At 38.5% G+C, this 20,051-nt stretch overlaps 1 protein-coding gene across 1 annotated transcript in view; it reads right to left on the bottom strand.

The window, feature by feature from the left end:
* Positions 1–7,110: 7,110 nt before the first annotated feature.
* LOC115255254 (cytochrome P450 4d2-like) overlaps positions 7,111–20,051 on the bottom strand; it is a 69,637-nt gene continuing 56,696 nt past the window's right edge. The window contains exons 3-4 of the mRNA XM_062844063.1: positions 7,792–7,915; positions 7,111–7,727 (exon numbers count right to left, since the gene is read on the bottom strand). Coding sequence (XP_062700047.1) covers positions 7,280–7,727; positions 7,792–7,915 — 572 coding nt within the window. The 3' untranslated portion in view covers positions 7,111–7,279. The remainder of the gene's footprint in view (positions 7,728–7,791; positions 7,916–20,051) is intronic.

The raw sequence follows: 20,051 nt of genomic DNA, 5'->3' as shown, positions 1-20,051 counted from the left end.
AAACGCGAGCACGAAATCCGGGATCAGTGGTCATCGTGATCAAATAAATCATAATCGTGATGAAGACCGCGACGTGTATTTCCATATAACTAGTGGATCATATCACCTAACAGAGGTGGCTCCTAGATCCACACCTTACCCTACCCTACTAACCACCATTCCTTCCCGTGACAACTGTGGGGATGCTGTGGATTCCACGGTTTCTAGTAGCAACGGTTGCACAGCGCAACATTTTTTTGTCTCAAGAGCAAACTTACGTGTCTCCGAAAGATTTTGGGCCGCTGAATCCGAATCCGGGCTCAGATTTGCTCTAACACGTCACAATTTTGAGCTATACCTCAATTTATAGGGCAAAATGTGCGATTTTGGGCTTTTTGACAGCAAGCCATGAAGCTTGGAAATATTTTTTTTGAGCAATCAAAAGGTTAATTGGTCAATTAACATCTAAATTAACGACTCATGCAAAATATTTCGTTTTACCTAATCAAATTTGAAAGATTTAAGCATTTTATGTGAGTATGAAAACTTGCATGCAACTTTTGGAGGATGACTTGTATGGGAAATATCGTACCTATCATAAATCGCTTAAAACTATCAAATTCGATTTGGTAAAACGAAATATTTTGCATGAGTCGTTAATTTAGATGTTAATTGACCAATTACCCTTTTGATTGCTTAAAAAATATATTTCCTTGCTTAATGGCTTGCAGTCAAAAAAGCCCAAAATCACATGTTTTGCCCTATAAATTAAGGTATAGCTCAAAATTGTGACGTGTTAGAGCAAATCTAAGCCCGGATTCGGATTCAGCGGCCCAAAATCCTTCGGAGACACATAAGTTTGCTCTTGAGACAGACAAAAAGTTATTTTTTGTTACGCTGTGTTGTCGAACTAACATTCCTTCCCTTTCCTGATGACCGTAAGGACGTGGCCAGCGCCGTTCTCTCTCTTCTTGGCGTAACGTCCTCATTGGGACAAAGCCTGCTTCTCAGCTTAGTGTTCTATGAGCACTTCCACAGTTATTAACTGAGAGCTTCCTCTGCCAATGACCATTTTGCATGCGTATATCGTGTGGCAGGCACGAAGATACTCTATGCCCAAGGAAGTCAAGGAAATTTCCTTTTACGAAAAGATCCTGGACCGACCGGGAATCGAACCCGTCACCCTCAGCATGGTCATGCTGAATACCCGTGCGTTTACCGCCTCGGCTATATGGGCCCTAAGGAGCGCCGTTATTGACTTTAAATAGCTGAACTCTCGAATTGTGCACATTGAGAATGGTTAGCTAGTCCCAAGCTTTCACATTCATTGGCTCTCTGTGCAACTTCGATTGTTCTGGTCAATCACGGAGTAGCAACTACGATGTGTACGGTTATCTTTGCTTTGCTTTGCTTTGCTTTTTAGGTTGAATTAAGAGCCAACATAACAAAAATGATAACTCAAATTTACTCCACGAATACCAAAATGATAAGAAGTTAAGTTATCATTGATTTCAAGTTGATAACTAATTGTGTTATACAATATTTTATTCAATATTACATTTAGTTATCAACATGAAAAAATACAGCTGATTGATAACAGGTTTCGTTATCATTTAGTTATCATTCCGAGCTATTTTACCGACGAAAATAGTAAAAATCTACTTTACCGACATGGTTAGCAGTTGAAAAAAGTTTCTTATAACTATAACCCATGTTTTCAACTATTGCGCCCAGTGGGTCTCGAACCCTGATCGAGTGATTATCGGTCGCAGCCGATAGCCCCTACACCAACGGGATTCAGAGAGAGGGAGAGTGGTTGAAGGCTATGCTTTCGTACTGCAGTCGCATTGAAGATGGAAAGCAGAATCTATTTTTAGATTCGAGGTCCGCCAGTCCTCAGTTCTGGGAAAGCTTTGAAATGTGCGTTTGAAACTGATAACATATTTTGTATTATTTAGTATTTTTATGTTATCGTGATAGACCAAAATTATTGATAACTAAATTTGTTATCATCTGATTATCATAAATTGGAAAAGATGATAACAAAAATAACAAGATGATAATACCGATAACATAGTTTATTATCAAAGTGATATCACTTAGTTATCCGCCTTTGCTCGGGTATACAATCGCCAGTACAAGCTCTCATAAGCAATCACATGCGACATCCGAAGATCTAGTTGATTTGGAATAATGTTGTTTTCAGTGCAAGGTTGTTCAGAAGGTCGAAAACATTGTGATGATTCACCAATTAATTTTAGCTGATAATTTTGCTGCTAGATGGTGCTAGGTGTCAGGTGAAGTTTAATACTACTCTATCTCGGGATCCAAAGCAGTTAGAAAAATGTCGCCTTCGACAAAGTTGTTCAGAAAGAAGAGAACGTTCAGGATTCACGAGTTAGTTGGTGATTTAATCGCTAGGTGAAGCTAGTTGCCACGACTTCTGTATCTCGAGATCCAAGATAATAAATCGCGGATAAGTTGATACTTTTCTGTTTCCTTTGCGCAGTTCAAAATAAACCTTGACAACTAGAGCTAAATTTCCAACAAATTGCTGAATTTTCCTGGATTCCTTCTGAAATTCCTTCAAGAACTTCCCGGGGATCTCTTTGGATATCTCTCCAGAGAGTCATTCGATAGTACTTCCTAAGATTCTTACAGCGAGTTAACTGAAAATTTCTTCATTGCCAAAAATCGTTGTACCCGATTGTAGAGTTTCCTCGAGGTGTACTCATAAATACGTTCATAGAATGAGAGGTTCAAGCTTCAGACGAAAGTCCGCCTACCTCATTACGGAACTCCTTGAAATTGCTTTCAAAAATTCCTGCTCGGATTCCTTCCAAATTAACTTTGACGAGATATATTTACAATTTTAAAGCGTTGTTCAGGAATTTCAGCAAATGATTTCTTCAAAAGTTCTCTAAAGTGTTTTTCAAAAAGTATTTTTAGGGATTTTTGAAGAACTCTTTGGAAAAAAATCCTTAATTGCTCTCTGTAGAAATTTCTTCAAGGATTTGTTTAAGAGGTTGTCTTTAGAGATCCCTGCAGAAATTCCTACAGGTATTTTCAGAAGTTCTTCCAAAAATTCACAAACAACACTTAAAACTTATTTAAGGAATCCCTGTATTTAATTGTAAGACATCCTTGGGGGATTGTCTTCAGAAACTTCTAAAAAAACTTCTGGAGATACCTTTGGAAACTCCTAGAAGAAGCATTCTTTTAAGTTATCCTATGAGAAGTTCCTGCATAAATTCTTAGGATAATGGCTAGGATAATTCCCGAAGAAACACCTATAATGCCTGCATCTCTGAAAAAAAAAGAAATAGAAACTTATGAAAGAACTCTGCAAGCAGGGTGATTTTTTGAAAAATCTGTATCCCATACAAAATTTGAGTGAAAAATCTGTTCAAAAATTAAAACAAAACCTCAAGCTCAAAAATCTGTATTTCATATAAAACGAAATCTTCAAGGCAGACAAAGGTACTGATAGAATTCGTTAAAATATACATTAATATATTTCTTAGGAATTCCTGGAGAATATTTTGAAGGAGTCCTTGAAAAAATGAAAAATGTGAAGGAATTTTTTAGACAAATTCTAAAGTGGTTTGTACACAAAAATCTTAAAAAAACCACCACGAGAAATTTCTGAAGGAAATCCTGAAAGAAACAATATGAAAATCCTTGAGAATTTTTTAGAGAACCTCTAAAGACGATAAGAGAAATGCGTTTTTACGGATGTTTTTGAAATAATATCTGAATAAAAGTAGGTTCTCCACTTTTATCCAGATATTATTTCAAAAACATCCGTAAAAATGCATTTCTCTGCAGATATTCATAAAAAAAATCATGGAAATGAATATATTCTGGAGTAAATTCTGTAAGATATGTTAAGGGAGTCTTTGGAATAAAAAATTCTGAATGAATTCCGAAGGCAGTTATGGATAAATCCAAAACTTCTCTGGAGAAACTCAAACAATAATTTCTGGAAAAGTTTCTGGAAAAAAAAAGTTTTTCTAATGGAAAGCCCCAAAGGAATTACTGAAAGAATCTTTGAATCTTTGTAAAGAATGTCCCCTTGAATTAAATTTTTTGAAGAATCATTTGGAGGAATTCCAGGAGAAACCAGTGAAGAAATTATTGATAATTTACGAGGAATTCACAAAGAAAAACTCCTGGGAAAAAATTGATAATATAACTGGGAGAATTACTTCAGAAATGTTTGAAGAAGTAAATGAAAAAATACAAGCATTTACTCAAGTAGCAATCCTTGTAATAATTTCCTATAAAATCCCTGAAGAATTTCGGAAGAAGCTTGTGGGCCAGTTTCAAGATTAATCTTATTTGGGAAATTTGTGCTAAGGAAAATTCCTGTGAGAATTCATGGAAGGATATCTGCAGGAACACCTGGAAAAAAAATCCCAGAAATCCATCGACAGGGATGCATTCGTTCTGCAAATATTTTTAGATTTTTTTTTTGATAAATCCTCAAAGAATTCCCAAAAGAGTTTCTAGTGGCAAATCTGGAGGATTTTCTAAATTTTTTTAGATTTTTTTTTTTGCAAAACTCATTCCAGCAAATTCTAGCAAAAATGTGTCTTCCACGACCATTACAGAAAAAATCATGAAATTCTATTAATTATTCTTGCGCCTTAATGGTGAATTCATTTTTATCCTTTCGAACTTGCGTATATTTAGAAAACTATTCACGACTGAACAGCAATAATTGAAGAAAAAGTAAAAAAATGGGCGTAAACGATTCGGCGTGAAACTAAACAGACGTAAATTAAGGTTGAAGTGTAGTAAACAAGGGTCTCCAGTTAGCCTAGTGGTTAAGGCTGTCGATCGCTAATCCGAAGACGGCGGGTTCGATTCCCGTTCCGGTCGGGAAAATTTTCTCGACTCTCTGGGCATTATGTATCATTGTACTTGCCTCACAATATACAAATTCATGCAATGGCAGGCAAAGAAAGCCCTTCAATTAAAAACTGTGGAAATGCTCTAAGAACACTAAGTTGATGCGAGGCAGGCCAAGTCCCAGTGGGGACGTAGAGCCATAAAGAAGAAGAAGAAGTGTAGTAAACAATACGGTTAATTGCTATTGAAATACGACTGTATGGTTGAATCTCTCGATTAACGGCTACGCAGTCTTGGGATTTAAAAAACGAGTTGTTTTATTCACCCGACGTTTCGACACGGGGATAGTGTCTTCCTCAGGGGGAAAATAATTACTATCGTTTTTTGTCAATTGTTTTGTCTAACTGTAACTGTCCCTTTTTGTGTCGTTTTTGGTACATGCTGTAAAGTGGGTGTGCGGTTTATCAATTAATTATGTCTTTTAAAACTATAACATTAAAATATCTTACACTTCGGAATCACTTTCAGTTTAACGGTTTTTTAATAGACATAATTAATTGATAAACCGCACACCCACTTTACAGCATGTACCAAAAACGACACAAAAAGGGACAGTTACAGTTAGACAAAACAATTGACAAAAAACGATAGTAATTATTTTCCCCCTGAGGAAGACACTATCCCCGTGTCGAAACGTCGGGTGAATAAAACAACTCGTTTTTTAAATCCCAAGACTGCGTAGCCGTTAATCGAGAGAAATACGGTTAATTGTAGACCTGTCACCCAATTAGCATTTGTAATGTGTATCTCCATAGTGCGGATCATCAATACTACCCAAGTAACCAGTAAGCATTTAAAATAGCATTCCTTCGGCATTATAGTAGCCTTTACGACAAGGTGTTTAATGCTAATTAGCCGTATATGCGCCTAAAGTGCTACCTCACAGCAGGTTTTGGCAAAATAACGGGCTGTCTTAGTGCTATCCCTTCAGGAACGTCGAGACGAAATGTCAAAGAAGCGTAACGCCTCGTCGAGCAAAAAAAAAAAACAAAAATAGATTGACGTCTGCTTCTCGTTCTCTCAGCTTGCTTCCCCGCTTTATCGTCCTTCCATATTCCAGCCGGTGCTAGGTGGTACTTTTTTGCTGATTTTTGTAGTGATGTAGGTTTGAACTTACGATCCAGAGATTGATGAATCATATCTGCTTCTGATTCTGTTGCTCCTGATCCACGATGCTAAAGCTGTTCCGGTGGCGTGCGTTGATTTAATCGCCAATATAAAGAATGATTCGATAACAGCTTCAGGTTCAACATCTAAAACTTGTTTTCATTGAGATATTTCATTATGGTAGAGCATTACGATCCCTTCTTTTAAATATCTGGTGAATATGATTCATTCTTCCCTCTTTCAAACAATCCTATGATCCACCAAAGCATTCGGCTCACATTTTCCGACGAAATGATAAATATTTGGTGATTATTTGATGGACAAGCTCCCAATCCAATCCAGCTGCCGTAATGTTTTCTTTGGTGCTTTTGGATGAGAAGGGGAAAATGAAGGAACAAATAAGATGCACAAATTTGTAAACAGAAGCATAGGCTCTGTAAGAGAGAGACAACATGTGTTGCCAAATGCGTAACATATCTCCCAACCTTTTTGCTCCTAGCATTTAAAGAGCAGTTGAAAAGCATTCTGATTGCTCCCAAGTGAAAACACTTCAAGCAGTTGAAATGCTAATTAACAGCCAAAGGCTTTTGAGCAGCACAGCTTATGCTAACTCAAGGCAGTTATGCATTCGAACTGCTTATGTAGGGCAGCAAGCAGTTTAAATGCATAATACGGGCTGATACACGGCTTATTCAAATGCTTAGTGGTTACCTGGGTATAAGAATCCTCCAGCATCACTATTATAAAAACCCAACAAGCAGTGAAACCATCAACAATGAATGATTAGGTTAAGAAGGTTGAGGATTCTTGTGGTTGCCTTCTACAATCACGAGACGCGGACGTCAAATTGATGGGTTGGTCAATTTTTTTACGCGTGAAATTCTGCAGGCTATTCTCGGTAGGAGTTATGAAACGTATATAATACGGAGGACTACAGTGGAAACTTCAGTCACGTCGTATATAGGTTGGTAGAAAATAAAGCGAAAACAACGTTCAACTGGTAATTAGGTAGAGGCCACGACCTCGTGGCATATCCTGACTAACGGATTTGTTACAACAAACAATCACCCGTAATGTAAAGGTATTTCATTTGTTTGAGCTTTTGTTCAAGGTGAATTTGTATTTTCTAAGAAACCACAAAATTGTTTTTGATTACATAATTGGACTGAAAAGTCAGAAAATTCCTAAATAAATTACTTCAACTCTGAAAATTAGATATTCAAGTGAATTTCAAACAGCTATCCCTTTCGCTAAATTATTTCCTTCGGGAAGCCTTCAATCATCGTGGGAAAAATTTCAATGGCAATTCGTCCTGCGGTTTGAGGATCATTTCTGCCTTCAAGGGTGGTTCGTACCCTGGACGGATCAACTCCATCCGACACAACCGTACCACCTTGGAAATCTTCGATTTGATCTCGTACTGGGCGAACTTTTGACCAATGCAGTTGCGACTTCCGGCACTGAAGGGCACGTACGCATAGGGGTGCTGCTTTTCCACTCCCCGTTCGGCTTCAAAACGCTCTGGAATGAATTTCTCCGGTTCCGGGAAGTACTTTGGATTGTGGTGCATGTTGTAGATTCCAACGGTGATGTTAGTGTCAACCGGGATGTTGCATCCGGAAAGTTCCACTTCTTTTATCGTGCTGCGGGATATGTATGGCACCGGAGGGAACATACGAAGCGACTCTTTCACTACTAGATCCAGATATTTGAGGTCATTTAATGCACTAGAAAGGACAAAATGTTATTAACACAGATCGCGAATCTAAGAGTTTCTCTTTCAAGGAAAACCTTAGCGTTATGGGTGTTTCAATAGAGTCTCCAAGAACACTAACGGCTTCCTCGTAGACTTTCTGCTGCACTTCTGGATATTTCGCCATTACGTAAAGAAGAAATGTAATAGCAGATGCAGTTGCAGTGGTGTCATCGTGGTTACTCTAAGTTACTCACTGAGTAACCAGCTCTTCAGTTCAAAAAAAAAATTTTTTTTTCAGGATGCAAAATATAATAAAATACCAATTTTGGTTATTTTGGGTGCACACTGTTAACGCCCTGACCACATCAGTTCTAGTGAATATGGATTTTTAAACAATTCGACATTCTGGACCGCCCCCTCAGGAAGCGAAATATTATAAAATGCCAATTTTGGTTATTTTGGGTGCACACTGTTAACGCCCTGACCACATCAGTTTTAGTGAATATGGATTTTTAAACAATTCGACATTCTGGACCGCCCCCTCAGGAAGCAAAATATTATATAATGCCAATTTTGGTTATTTTGGGTGCACACTGTTAACGCCCTGACCACATCAGTTTTAGTGAATATGGATTTTTAAACAATTCGACATTCTGGACCGCCCCCTCAGGAAGCGAAATATTATAAAATGCCAATTTTGGTTATTTTGGGTGCACACTGTTAACGCCCTGACCACATCAGTTTTAGTGAATATGGATTTTTAAACAATTCGACATTCTGGACCGCCCCCTCAGGAAGCGAAATATTATAAAATGCCAATTTTGGTTATTTTGGGTGCACACTGTCAACGCCCTGACCACATCAGTTTTAGTGAATATGGATTTTTAAACAATTCGACATTCTGGACCGCCCCCTCAGGAAGCAAAATATTATATAATGCCAATTTTGGTTATTTTGGGTGCACACTGTTAACGCCCTGACCACATCAGTTTTAGTGAATATGGATTTTTAAACAATTCGACATTCTGGACCGCCCCCTCAGGAAGCAAAATATTATATAATGCCAATTTTGGTTATTTTGGGTGCACACTGTCAACGCCCTGACCACATCAGTTTTAGTGAATATGGATTTTTAAACAATTCGACATTCTGGACCGCCCCCTCAGGAAGCAAAATATTATATAATGCCAATTTTGGTTATTTTGGGTGCACACTGTTAACGCCCTGACCACATCAGTTTTAGTGAATATGGATTTTTAAACAATTCGACATTCTGGACCGCCCCCTCAGGAAGCAAAATATTATATAATGCCAATTTTGGTTATTTTGGGTGCACACTGTTAACGCCCTGACCACATCAGTTTTAGTGAATATGGATTTTTAAACAATTCGACATTCTGGACCGCCCCCTCAGGAAGCAAAATATTATATAATGCCAATTTTGGTTATTTTGGGTGCACACTGTCAACGCCCTGACCACATCAGTTTTAGTGAATATGGATTTTTAAACAATTCGACATTCTGGACCGCCCCCTCAGGAAGCGAAATATTATATAATGCCAATTTTGGTTATTTTGGGTGCACACTGTCAACGCCCTGACCACATCAGTTCTAGTGAATATGGATTTTTTAACAATTCGACATTCTGGACCGCCCCCTCGGCAGTGGTGTCATCGTGGTTACTCTAAGTTACTCACTGAGTAACCAGCTCTTCAGTTCAAAAAAAAAATTTTTTTTTCAGGATGCAAAATATAATAAAATACCAATTTTGGTTATTTTGGGTGCACACTGTTAACGCCCTGACCACATCAGTTCTAGTGAATATGGATTTTTAAACAATTCGACATTCTGGACCGCCCCCTCAGGAAGCGAAATATTATATAATGCCAATTTTGGTTATTTTGGGTGCACACTGTCAACGCCCTGACCACATCAGTTTTAGTGAATATGGATTTTTAAACAATTCGACATTCTGGACCGCCCCCTCAGGAAGCGAAATATTATATAATGCCAATTTTGGTTATTTTGGGTGCACACTGTCAACGCCCTGACCACATCAGTTTTAGTGAATATGGATTTTTAAACAATTCGACATTCTGGACCGCCCCCTCAGGAAGCGAAATATTATATAATGCCAATTTTGGTTATTTTGGGTGCACACTGTTAACGCCCTGACCACATCAGTTTTAGTGAATATGGATTTTTAAACAATTCGACATTCTGGACCGCCCCCTCAGGAAGCGAAATATTATAAAATGCCAATTTTGGTTATTTTGGGTGCACACTGTTAACGCCCTGACCACATCAGTTTTAGTGAATATGGATTTTTAAACAATTCGACATTCTGGACCACCCCCTCAGGAAGCGAAATATTATATAATGCCAATTTTGGTTATTTTGGGTGCACACTGTCAACGCCCTGACCACATCAGTTTTAGTGAATATGGATTTTTAAACAATTCGACATTCTGGACCGCCCCCTCAGGAAGCGAAATATTATATAATGCCAATTTTGGTTATTTTGGGTGCACACTGTCAACGCCCTGACCACATCAGTTCTAGTGAATATGGATTTTTTAACAATTCGACATTCTGGACCGCCCCCTCGGCAGTGGTGTCATCGTGGTTACTCTAAGTTACTCACTGAGTAACCAGCTCTTCAGTTCAAAAAAAAAATTTTTTTTTCAGGATGCAAAATATAATAAAATACCAATTTTGGTTATTTTGGGTGCACACTGTTAACGCCCTGACCACATCAGTTCTAGTGAATATGGATTTTTAAACAATTCGACATTCTGGACCGCCCCCTCAGGAAGCGAAATATTATATAATGCCAATTTTGGTTATTTTGGGTGCACACTGTTAACGCCCTGACCACATCAGTTTTAGTGAATATGGATTTTTAAACAATTCGACATTCTGGACCGCCCCCTCAGGAAGCGAAATATTATATAATGCCAATTTTGGTTATTTTGGGTGCACACTGTCAACGCCCTGACCACATCAGTTCTAGTGAATATGGATTTTTTAACAATTCGACATTCTGGACCGCCCCCTCGGCAGTGGTGTCATCGTGGTTACTCTAAGTTACTCACTGAGTAACCAGCTCTTCAGTTCAAAAAAAAAATTTTTTTTTCAGGATGCAAAATATAATAAAATACCAATTTTGGTTATTTTGGGTGCACACTGTTAACGCCCTGACCACATCAGTTCTAGTGAATATGGATTTTTAAACAATTCGACATTCTGGACCGCCCCCTCAGGAAGCGAAATATTATCCCGGGTAGAGGTGAAGTACTGACGATCAAAACGTGATATTGGTTTGATTGACATAAGAGATAAAAGATCTGAAAATAATATCTGAAAAATGTTCCTGGAACATCTGAAGAATATCAAATTTTGATTTTTCAAGATCAAACGAATAGCTTGCTGCTATTGGTTAGATCTTACAAGATCTAATTATGATCTGATAATGATGTTCCAGGAGTAAATTTTAGATATTATTTTTAGATCTTTTATCTCTTATATCAATCAAACCAATATCACATTTTGATCTCAATATCAAAATATGCTCTTATTAAGCTCTTTTCCTCTACCCGGGATATAATGCCAATTTTGGTTATTTTGGGTGCACACTGTCAACGCCCTGACCACATCAGTTTTAGTGAATATGGATTTTTAAACAATTCGACATTCTGGACCGCCCCCTCAGGAAGCGAAATATTATATAATGCCAATTTTGGTTATTTTGGGTGCACACTGTCAACGCCCTGACCACATCAGTTTTAGTGAATATGGATTTTTAAACAATTCGACATTCTGGACCGCCCCCTCAGGAAGCGAAATATTATATAATGCCAATTTTGGTTATTTTGGGTGCACACTGTCAACGCCCTGACCACATCAGTTTTAGTGAATATGGATTTTTAAACAATTCGACATTCTGGACCGCCCCCTCAGGAAGCGAAATATTATATAATGCCAATTTTGGTTATTTTGGGTGCACACTGTCAACGCCCTGACCACATCAGTTTTAGTGAATATGGATTTTTAAACAATTCGACATTCTGGACCGCCCCCTCAGGAAGCGAAATATTATAAAATGCCAATTTTGGTTATTTTGGGTGCACACTGTTAACGCCCTGACCACATCAGTTTTAGTGAATATGGATTTTTAAACAATTCGACATTCTGGACCGCCCCCTCGGGCAGTGGTGTCATCGTGGTTACTCTAAGTTACTCACTGAGTAACCAGCTCTTCAGTTCAAAAAAAAAATTTTTTTTTCAGGATGCAAAATATAATAAAATACCAATTTTGGTTATTTTGGGTGCACACTGTTAACGCCCTGACCACATCAGTTCTAGTGAATATGGATTTTTAAACAATTCGACATTCTGGACCGCCCCCTCAGGAAGCGAAATATTATATAATGCCAATTTTGGTTATTTTGGGTGCACACTGTTAACGCCCTGACCACATCAGTTTTAGTGAATATGGATTTTTAAACAATTCGACATTCTGGACCGCCCCCTCAGGAAGCAAAATATTATATAATGCCAATTTTGGTTATTTTGGGTGCACACTGTCAACGCCCTGACCACATCAGTTTTAGTGAATATGGATTTTTAAACAATTCGACATTCTGGACCGCCCCCTCAGGAAGCGAAATATTATATAATGCCAATTTTGGTTATTTTGGGTGCACACTGTCAACGCCCTGACCACATCAGTTTTAGTGAATATGGATTTTTTAACAATTCGACATTCTGGACCGCCCCCTCAGGAAGCGAAATATTATATAATGCCAATTTTGGTTATTTTGGGTGCACACTGTCAACGCCCTGACCACATCAGTTCTAGTGAATATGGATTTTTTAACAATTCGACATTCTGGACCGCCCCCTCAGGAAGCAAAATATTATATAATGCCAATTTTGGTTATTTTGGGTGCACACTGTTAACGCCCTGACCACATCAGTTTTAGTGAATATGGATTTTTAAACAATTCGACATTCTGGACCGCCCCCTCAGGAAGCAAAATATTATATAATGCCAATTTTGGTTATTTTGGGTGCACACTGTCAACGCCCTGACCACATCAGTTTTAGTGAATATGGATTTTTAAACAATTCGACATTCTGGACCGCCCCCTCAGGAAGCAAAATATTATATAATGCCAATTTTGGTTATTTTGGGTGCACACTGTTAACGCCCTGACCACATCAGTTTTAGTGAATATGGATTTTTAAACAATTCGACATTCTGGACCGCCCCCTCAGGAAGCAAAATATTATATAATGCCAATTTTGGTTATTTTGGGTGCACACTGTTAACGCCCTGACCACATCAGTTTTAGTGAATATGGATTTTTAAACAATTCGACATTCTGGACCGCCCCCTCAGGAAGCAAAATATTATATAATGCCAATTTTGGTTATTTTGGGTGCACACTGTCAACGCCCTGACCACATCAGTTTTAGTGAATATGGATTTTTAAACAATTCGACATTCTGGACCGCCCCCTCAGGAAGCGAAATATTATAAAATGCCAATTTTGGTTATTTTGGGTGCACACTGTTAACGCCCTGACCACATCAGTTTTAGTGAATATGGATTTTTAAACAATTCGACATTCTGGACCGCCCCCTCAGGAAGCGAAATATTATATAATGCCAATTTTGGTTATTTTGGGTGCACACTGTCAACGCCCTGACCACATCAGTTTTAGTGAATATGGATTTTTAAACAATTCGACATTCTGGACCGCCCCCTCAGGAAGCGAAATATTATAAAATGCCAATTTTGGTTATTTTGGGTGCACACTGTTAACGCCCTGACCACATCAGTTTTAGTGAATATGGATTTTTAAACAATTCGACATTCTGGACCGCCCCCTCAGGAAGCGAAATATTATATAATGCCAATTTTGGTTATTTTGGGTGCACACTGTCAACGCCCTGACCACATCAGTTTTAGTGAATATGGATTTTTAAACAATTCGACATTCTGGACCGCCCCCTCAGGAAGCAAAATATTATATAATGCCAATTTTGGTTATTTTGGGTGCACACTGTCAACGCCCTGACCACATCAGTTTTAGTGAATATGGATTTTTAAACAATTCGACATTCTGGACCGCCCCCTCAGGAAGCAAAATATTATATAATGCCAATTTTGGTTATTTTGGGTGCACACTGTCAACGCCCTGACCACATCAGTTTTAGTGAATATGGATTTTTAAACAATTCGACATTCTGGACCGCCCCCTCAGGAAGCAAAATATTATATAATGCCAATTTTGGTTATTTTGGGTGCACACTGTTAACGCCCTGACCACATCAGTTTTAGTGAATATGGATTTTTAAACAATTCGACATTCTGGACCGCCCCCTCAGGAAGCAAAATATTATATAATGCCAATTTTGGTTATTTTGGGTGCACACTGTCAACGCCCTGACCACATCAGTTTTAGTGAATATGGATTTTTAAACAATTCGACATTCTGGACCGCCCCCTCAGGAAGCGAAATATTATATAATGCCAATTTTGGTTATTTTGGGTGCACACTGTCAACGCCCTGACCACATCAGTTCTAGTGAATATGGATTTTTTAACAATTCGACATTCTGGACCGCCCCCTCGGCAGTGGTGTCATCGTGGTTACTCTAAGTTACTCACTGAGTAACCAGCTCTTCAGTTCAAAAAAAAAATTTTTTTTTCAGGATGCAAAATATAATAAAATACCAATTTTGGTTATTTTGGGTGCACACTGTTAACGCCCTGACCACATCAGTTCTAGTGAATATGGATTTTTAAACAATTCGACATTCTGGACCGCCCCCTCAGGAAGCGAAATATTATATAATGCCAATTTTGGTTATTTTGGGTGCACACTGTCAACGCCCTGACCACATCAGTTTTAGTGAATATGGATTTTTAAACAATTCGACATTCTGGACCGCCCCCTCAGGAAGCGAAATATTATATAATGCCAATTTTGGTTATTTTGGGTGCACACTGTCAACGCCCTGACCACATCAGTTTTAGTGAATATGGATTTTTAAACAATTCGACATTCTGGACCGCCCCCTCAGGAAGCGAAATATTATATAATGCCAATTTTGGTTATTTTGGGTGCACACTGTTAACGCCCTGACCACATCAGTTTTAGTGAATATGGATTTTTAAACAATTCGACATTCTGGACCGCCCCCTCAGGAAGCGAAATATTATAAAATGCCAATTTTGGTTATTTTGGGTGCACACTGTTAACGCCCTGACCACATCAGTTTTAGTGAATATGGATTTTTAAACAATTCGACATTCTGGACCACCCCCTCAGGAAGCGAAATATTATATAATGCCAATTTTGGTTATTTTGGGTGCACACTGTCAACGCCCTGACCACATCAGTTTTAGTGAATATGGATTTTTAAACAATTCGACATTCTGGACCGCCCCCTCAGGAAGCGAAATATTATATAATGCCAATTTTGGTTATTTTGGGTGCACACTGTCAACGCCCTGACCACATCAGTTCTAGTGAATATGGATTTTTTAACAATTCGACATTCTGGACCGCCCCCTCGGCAGTGGTGTCATCGTGGTTACTCTAAGTTACTCACTGAGTAACCAGCTCTTCAGTTCAAAAAAAAAATTTTTTTTTCAGGATGCAAAATATAATAAAATACCAATTTTGGTTATTTTGGGTGCACACTGTTAACGCCCTGACCACATCAGTTCTAGTGAATATGGATTTTTAAACAATTCGACATTCTGGACCGCCCCCTCAGGAAGCGAAATATTATCCCGGGTAGAGGTGAAGTACTGACGATCAAAACGTGATATTGGTTTGATTGACATAAGAGATAAAAGATCTGAAAATAATATCTGAAAAATGTTCCTGGAACATCTGAAGAATATCAAATTTTGATTTTTCAAGATCAAACGAATAGCTTGCTGCTATTGGTTAGATCTTACAAGATCTAATTATGATCTGATAATGATGTTCCAGGAGTAAATTTTAGATATTATTTTTAGATCTTTTATCTCTTATATCAATCAAACCAATATCACATTTTGATCTCAATATCAAAATATGCTCTTATTAAGCTCTTTTCCTCTACCCGGGATATAATGCCAATTTTGGTTATTTTGGGTGCACACTGTCAACGCCCTGACCACATCAGTTTTAGTGAATATGGATTTTTAAACAATTCGACATTCTGGACCGCCCCCTCAGGAAGCGAAATATTATATAATGCCAATTTTGGTTATTTTGGGTGCACACTGTCAACGCCCTGACCACATCAGTTTTAGTGAATATGGATTTTTAAACAATTCGACATTCTGGACCGCCCCCTCAGGAAGCGAAATATTATATAATGCCAATTTTGGTTATTTTGGGTGCACACTGTCAACGCCCTGACCACATCAGTTTTAGTGAATATGGATTTTTAAACAATTCGACATTCTGGACCGCCCCCTCAGGAAGCGAAATATTATATAATGCCAATTTTGGTTATTTTGGGTGCACACTGTCAACGCCCTGACCACATCAGTTTTAGTGAATATGGATTTTTAAACAATTCGACATTCTGGACCGCCCCCTCAGGAAGCGAAATATTATAAAATGCCAATTTTGGTTATTTTGGGTGCACACTGTTAACGCCCTGACCACATCAGTTTTAGTGAATATGGATTTTTAAACAATTCGACATTCTGGACCGCCCCCTCGGGCAGTGGTGTCATCGTGGTTACTCTAAGTTACTCACTGAGTAACCAGCTCTTCAGTTCAAAAAAAAAATTTTTTTTTCAGGATGCAAAATATAATAAAATACCAATTTTGGTTATTTTGGGTGCACACTGTTAACGCCCTGACCACATCAGTTCTAGTGAATATGGATTTTTAAACAATTCGACATTCTGGACCGCCCCCTCAGGAAGCGAAATATTATATAATGCCAATTTTGGTTATTTTGGGTGCACACTGTTAACGCCCTGACCACATCAGTTTTAGTGAATATGGATTTTTAAACAATTCGACATTCTGGACCGCCCCCTCAGGAAGCAAAATATTATATAATGCCAATTTTGGTTATTTTGGGTGCACACTGTCAACGCCCTGACCACATCAGTTTTAGTGAATATGGATTTTTAAACAATTCGACATTCTGGACCGCCCCCTCAGGAAGCGAAATATTATATAATGCCAATTTTGGTTATTTTGGGTGCACACTGTCAACGCCCTGACCACATCAGTTTTAGTGAATATGGATTTTTTAACAATTCGACATTCTGGACCGCCCCCTCAGGAAGCGAAATATTATATAATGCCAATTTTGGTTATTTTGGGTGCACACTGTCAACGCCCTGACCACATCAGTTCTAGTGAATATGGATTTTTTAACAATTCGACATTCTGGACCGCTCCCTCGGGCAGTGGTGTCATCGTGGTTACTCTAAGTTACTCACTGAGTAACCAGCTCTTCAGTTCAAAAAAAAAATTTTTTTTTCAGGATGCAAAATATAATAAAATACCAATTTTGGTTATTTTGGGTGCACACTGTTAACGCCCTGACCACATCAGTTCTAGTGAATATGGATTTTTAAACAATTCGACATTCTGGACCGCCCCCTCAGGAAGCGAAATATTATAAAATGCCAATTTTGGTTATTTTGGGTGCACACTGTTAACGCCCTGACCACATCAGTTTTAGTGAATATGGATTTTTAAACAATTCGACATTCTGGACCGCCCCCTCAGGAAGCGAAATATTATATAATGCCAATTTTGGTTATTTTGGGTGCACACTGTCAACGCCCTGACCACATCAGTTTTAGTGAATATGGATTTTTTAACAATTCGACATTCTGGACCGCCCCCTCAGGAAGCGAAATATTATATAATGCCAATTTTGGTTATTTTGGGTGCACACTGTCAACGCCCTGACCACATCAGTTCTAGTGAATATGGATTTTTTAACAATTCGACATTCTGGACCGCCCCCTCAGGAAGCAAAATATTATATAATGCCAATTTTGGTTATTTTGGGTGCACACTGTTAACGCCCTGACCACATCAGTTTTAGTGAATATGGATTTTTAAACAATTCGACATTCTGGACCGCCCCCTCAGGAAGCAAAATATTATATAATGCCAATTTTGGTTATTTTGGGTGCACACTGTTAACGCCCTGACCACATCAGTTTTAGTGAATATGGATTTTTAAACAATTCGACATTCTGGACCGCCCCCTCAGGAAGCGAAATATTATAAAATGCCAATTTTGGTTATTTTGGGTGCACACTGTTAACGCCCTGACCACATCAGTTTTAGTGAATATGGATTTTTTAACAATTCGACATTCTGGACCGCCCCCTCAGGAAGCGAAATATTATATAATGCCAATTTTGGTTATTTTGGGTGCACACTGTCAACGCCCTGACCACATCAGTTTTAGTGAATATGGATTTTTAAACAATTCGACATTCTGGACCGCCCCCTCAGGAAGCGAAATATTATAAAATGCCAATTTTGGTTATTTTGGGTGCACACTGTTAACGCCCTGACCACATCAGTTTTAGTGAATATGGATTTTTAAACAATTCGACATTCTGGACCGCCCCCTCAGGAAGCAAAATATTATATAATGCCAATTTTGGTTATTTTGGGTGCACACTGTTAACGCCCTGACCACATCAGTTCTAGTGAATATGGATTTTTAAACAATTCGACATTCTGGACCGCCCCCTCAGGAAGCGAAATATTATAAAATGCCAATTTTGGTTATTTTGGGTGCACACTGTTAACGCCCTGACCACATCAGTTTTAGTGAATATGGATTTTTAAACAATTCGACATTCTGGACCGCCCCCTCAGGAAGCAAAATATTATATAATGCCAATTTTGGTTATTTTGGGTGCACACTGTTAACGCCCTGACCACATCAGTTTTAGTGAATATGGATTTTTAAACAATTCGACATTCTGGACCGCCCCCTCAGGAAGCGAAATATTATAAAATGCCAATTTTGGTTATTTTGGGTGCACACTGTTAACGCCCTGACCACATCAGTTTTAGTGAATATGGATTTTTTAACAATTCGACATTCTGGACCGCCCCCTCAGGAAGCGAAATATTATATAATGCCAATTTTGGTTATTTTGGGTGCACACTGTCAACGCCCTGACCACATCAGTTTTAGTGAATATGGATTTTTAAACAATTCGACATTCTGGACCGCCCCCTCAGGAAGCGAAATATTATAAAATGCCAATTTTGGTTATTTTGGGTGCACACTGTTAACGCCCTGACCACATCAGTTTTAGTGAATATGGATTTTTAAACAATTCGACATTCTGGACCGCCCCCTCAGGAAGCGAAATATTATATAATGCCAATTTTGGTTATTTTGGGTGCACACTGTCAACGCCCTGACCACATCAGTTCTAGTGAATATGGATTTTTTAACAATTCGACATTCTGGACCGCCCCCTCGGCAGTGGTGTCATCGTGGTTACTCTAAGTTACTCACTGAGTAACCAGCTCTTCAGTTCAAAAAAAAAATTTTTTTTTCAGGATGCAAAATATAATAAAATACCAATTTTGGTTATTTTGGGTGCACACTGTTAACGCCCTGACCACATCAGTTCTAGTGAATATGGATTTTTAAACAATTCGACATTCTGGACCGCCCCCTCAGGAAGCGAAATATTATAAAATGCCAATTTTGGTTATTTTGGGTGCACACTGTTAACGCCCTGACCACATCAGTTTTAGTGAATATGGATTTTTAAACAATTCGACATTCTGGACCGCCCCCTCAGGAAGCGAAATATTATAAAATGCCAATTTTGGTTATTTTGGGTGCACACTGTTAACGCCCTGACCACATCAGTTTTAGTGAATATGGATTTTTAAACAATTCGACATTCTGGACCGCCCCCTCAGGAAGCGAAATATTATAAAATGCCAATTTTGGTTATTTTGGGTGCACACTGTCAACGCCCTGACCACATCAGTTTTAGTGAATATGGATTTTTAAACAATTCGACATTCTGGACCGCCCCCTCAGGAAGCGAAATATTATAAAATGCCAATTTTGGTTATTTTGGGTGCACACTGTTAACGCCCTGACCACATCAGTTTTAGTGAATATGGATTTTTAAACAATTCGACATTCTGGACCGCCCCCTCAGGAAGCGAAATATTATAAAATGCCAATTTTGGTTATTTTGGGTGCACACTGTCAACGCCCTGACCACATCAGTTTTAGTGAATATGGATTTTTAAACAATTCGACATTCTGGACCGCCCCCTCAGGAAGCGAAATATTATAAAATGCCAATTTT

The sequence above is a fragment of the Aedes albopictus genome, unplaced genomic scaffold (genome assembly GCF_035046485.1).
Source record: "Aedes albopictus strain Foshan unplaced genomic scaffold, AalbF5 HiC_scaffold_81, whole genome shotgun sequence".
Taxonomy (NCBI): domain Eukaryota; kingdom Metazoa; phylum Arthropoda; class Insecta; order Diptera; family Culicidae; genus Aedes; species Aedes albopictus.
The sequence above is the reverse complement of the archived record's forward strand: the minus strand, read 5'-3'. Positions and strand labels throughout refer to the sequence as shown.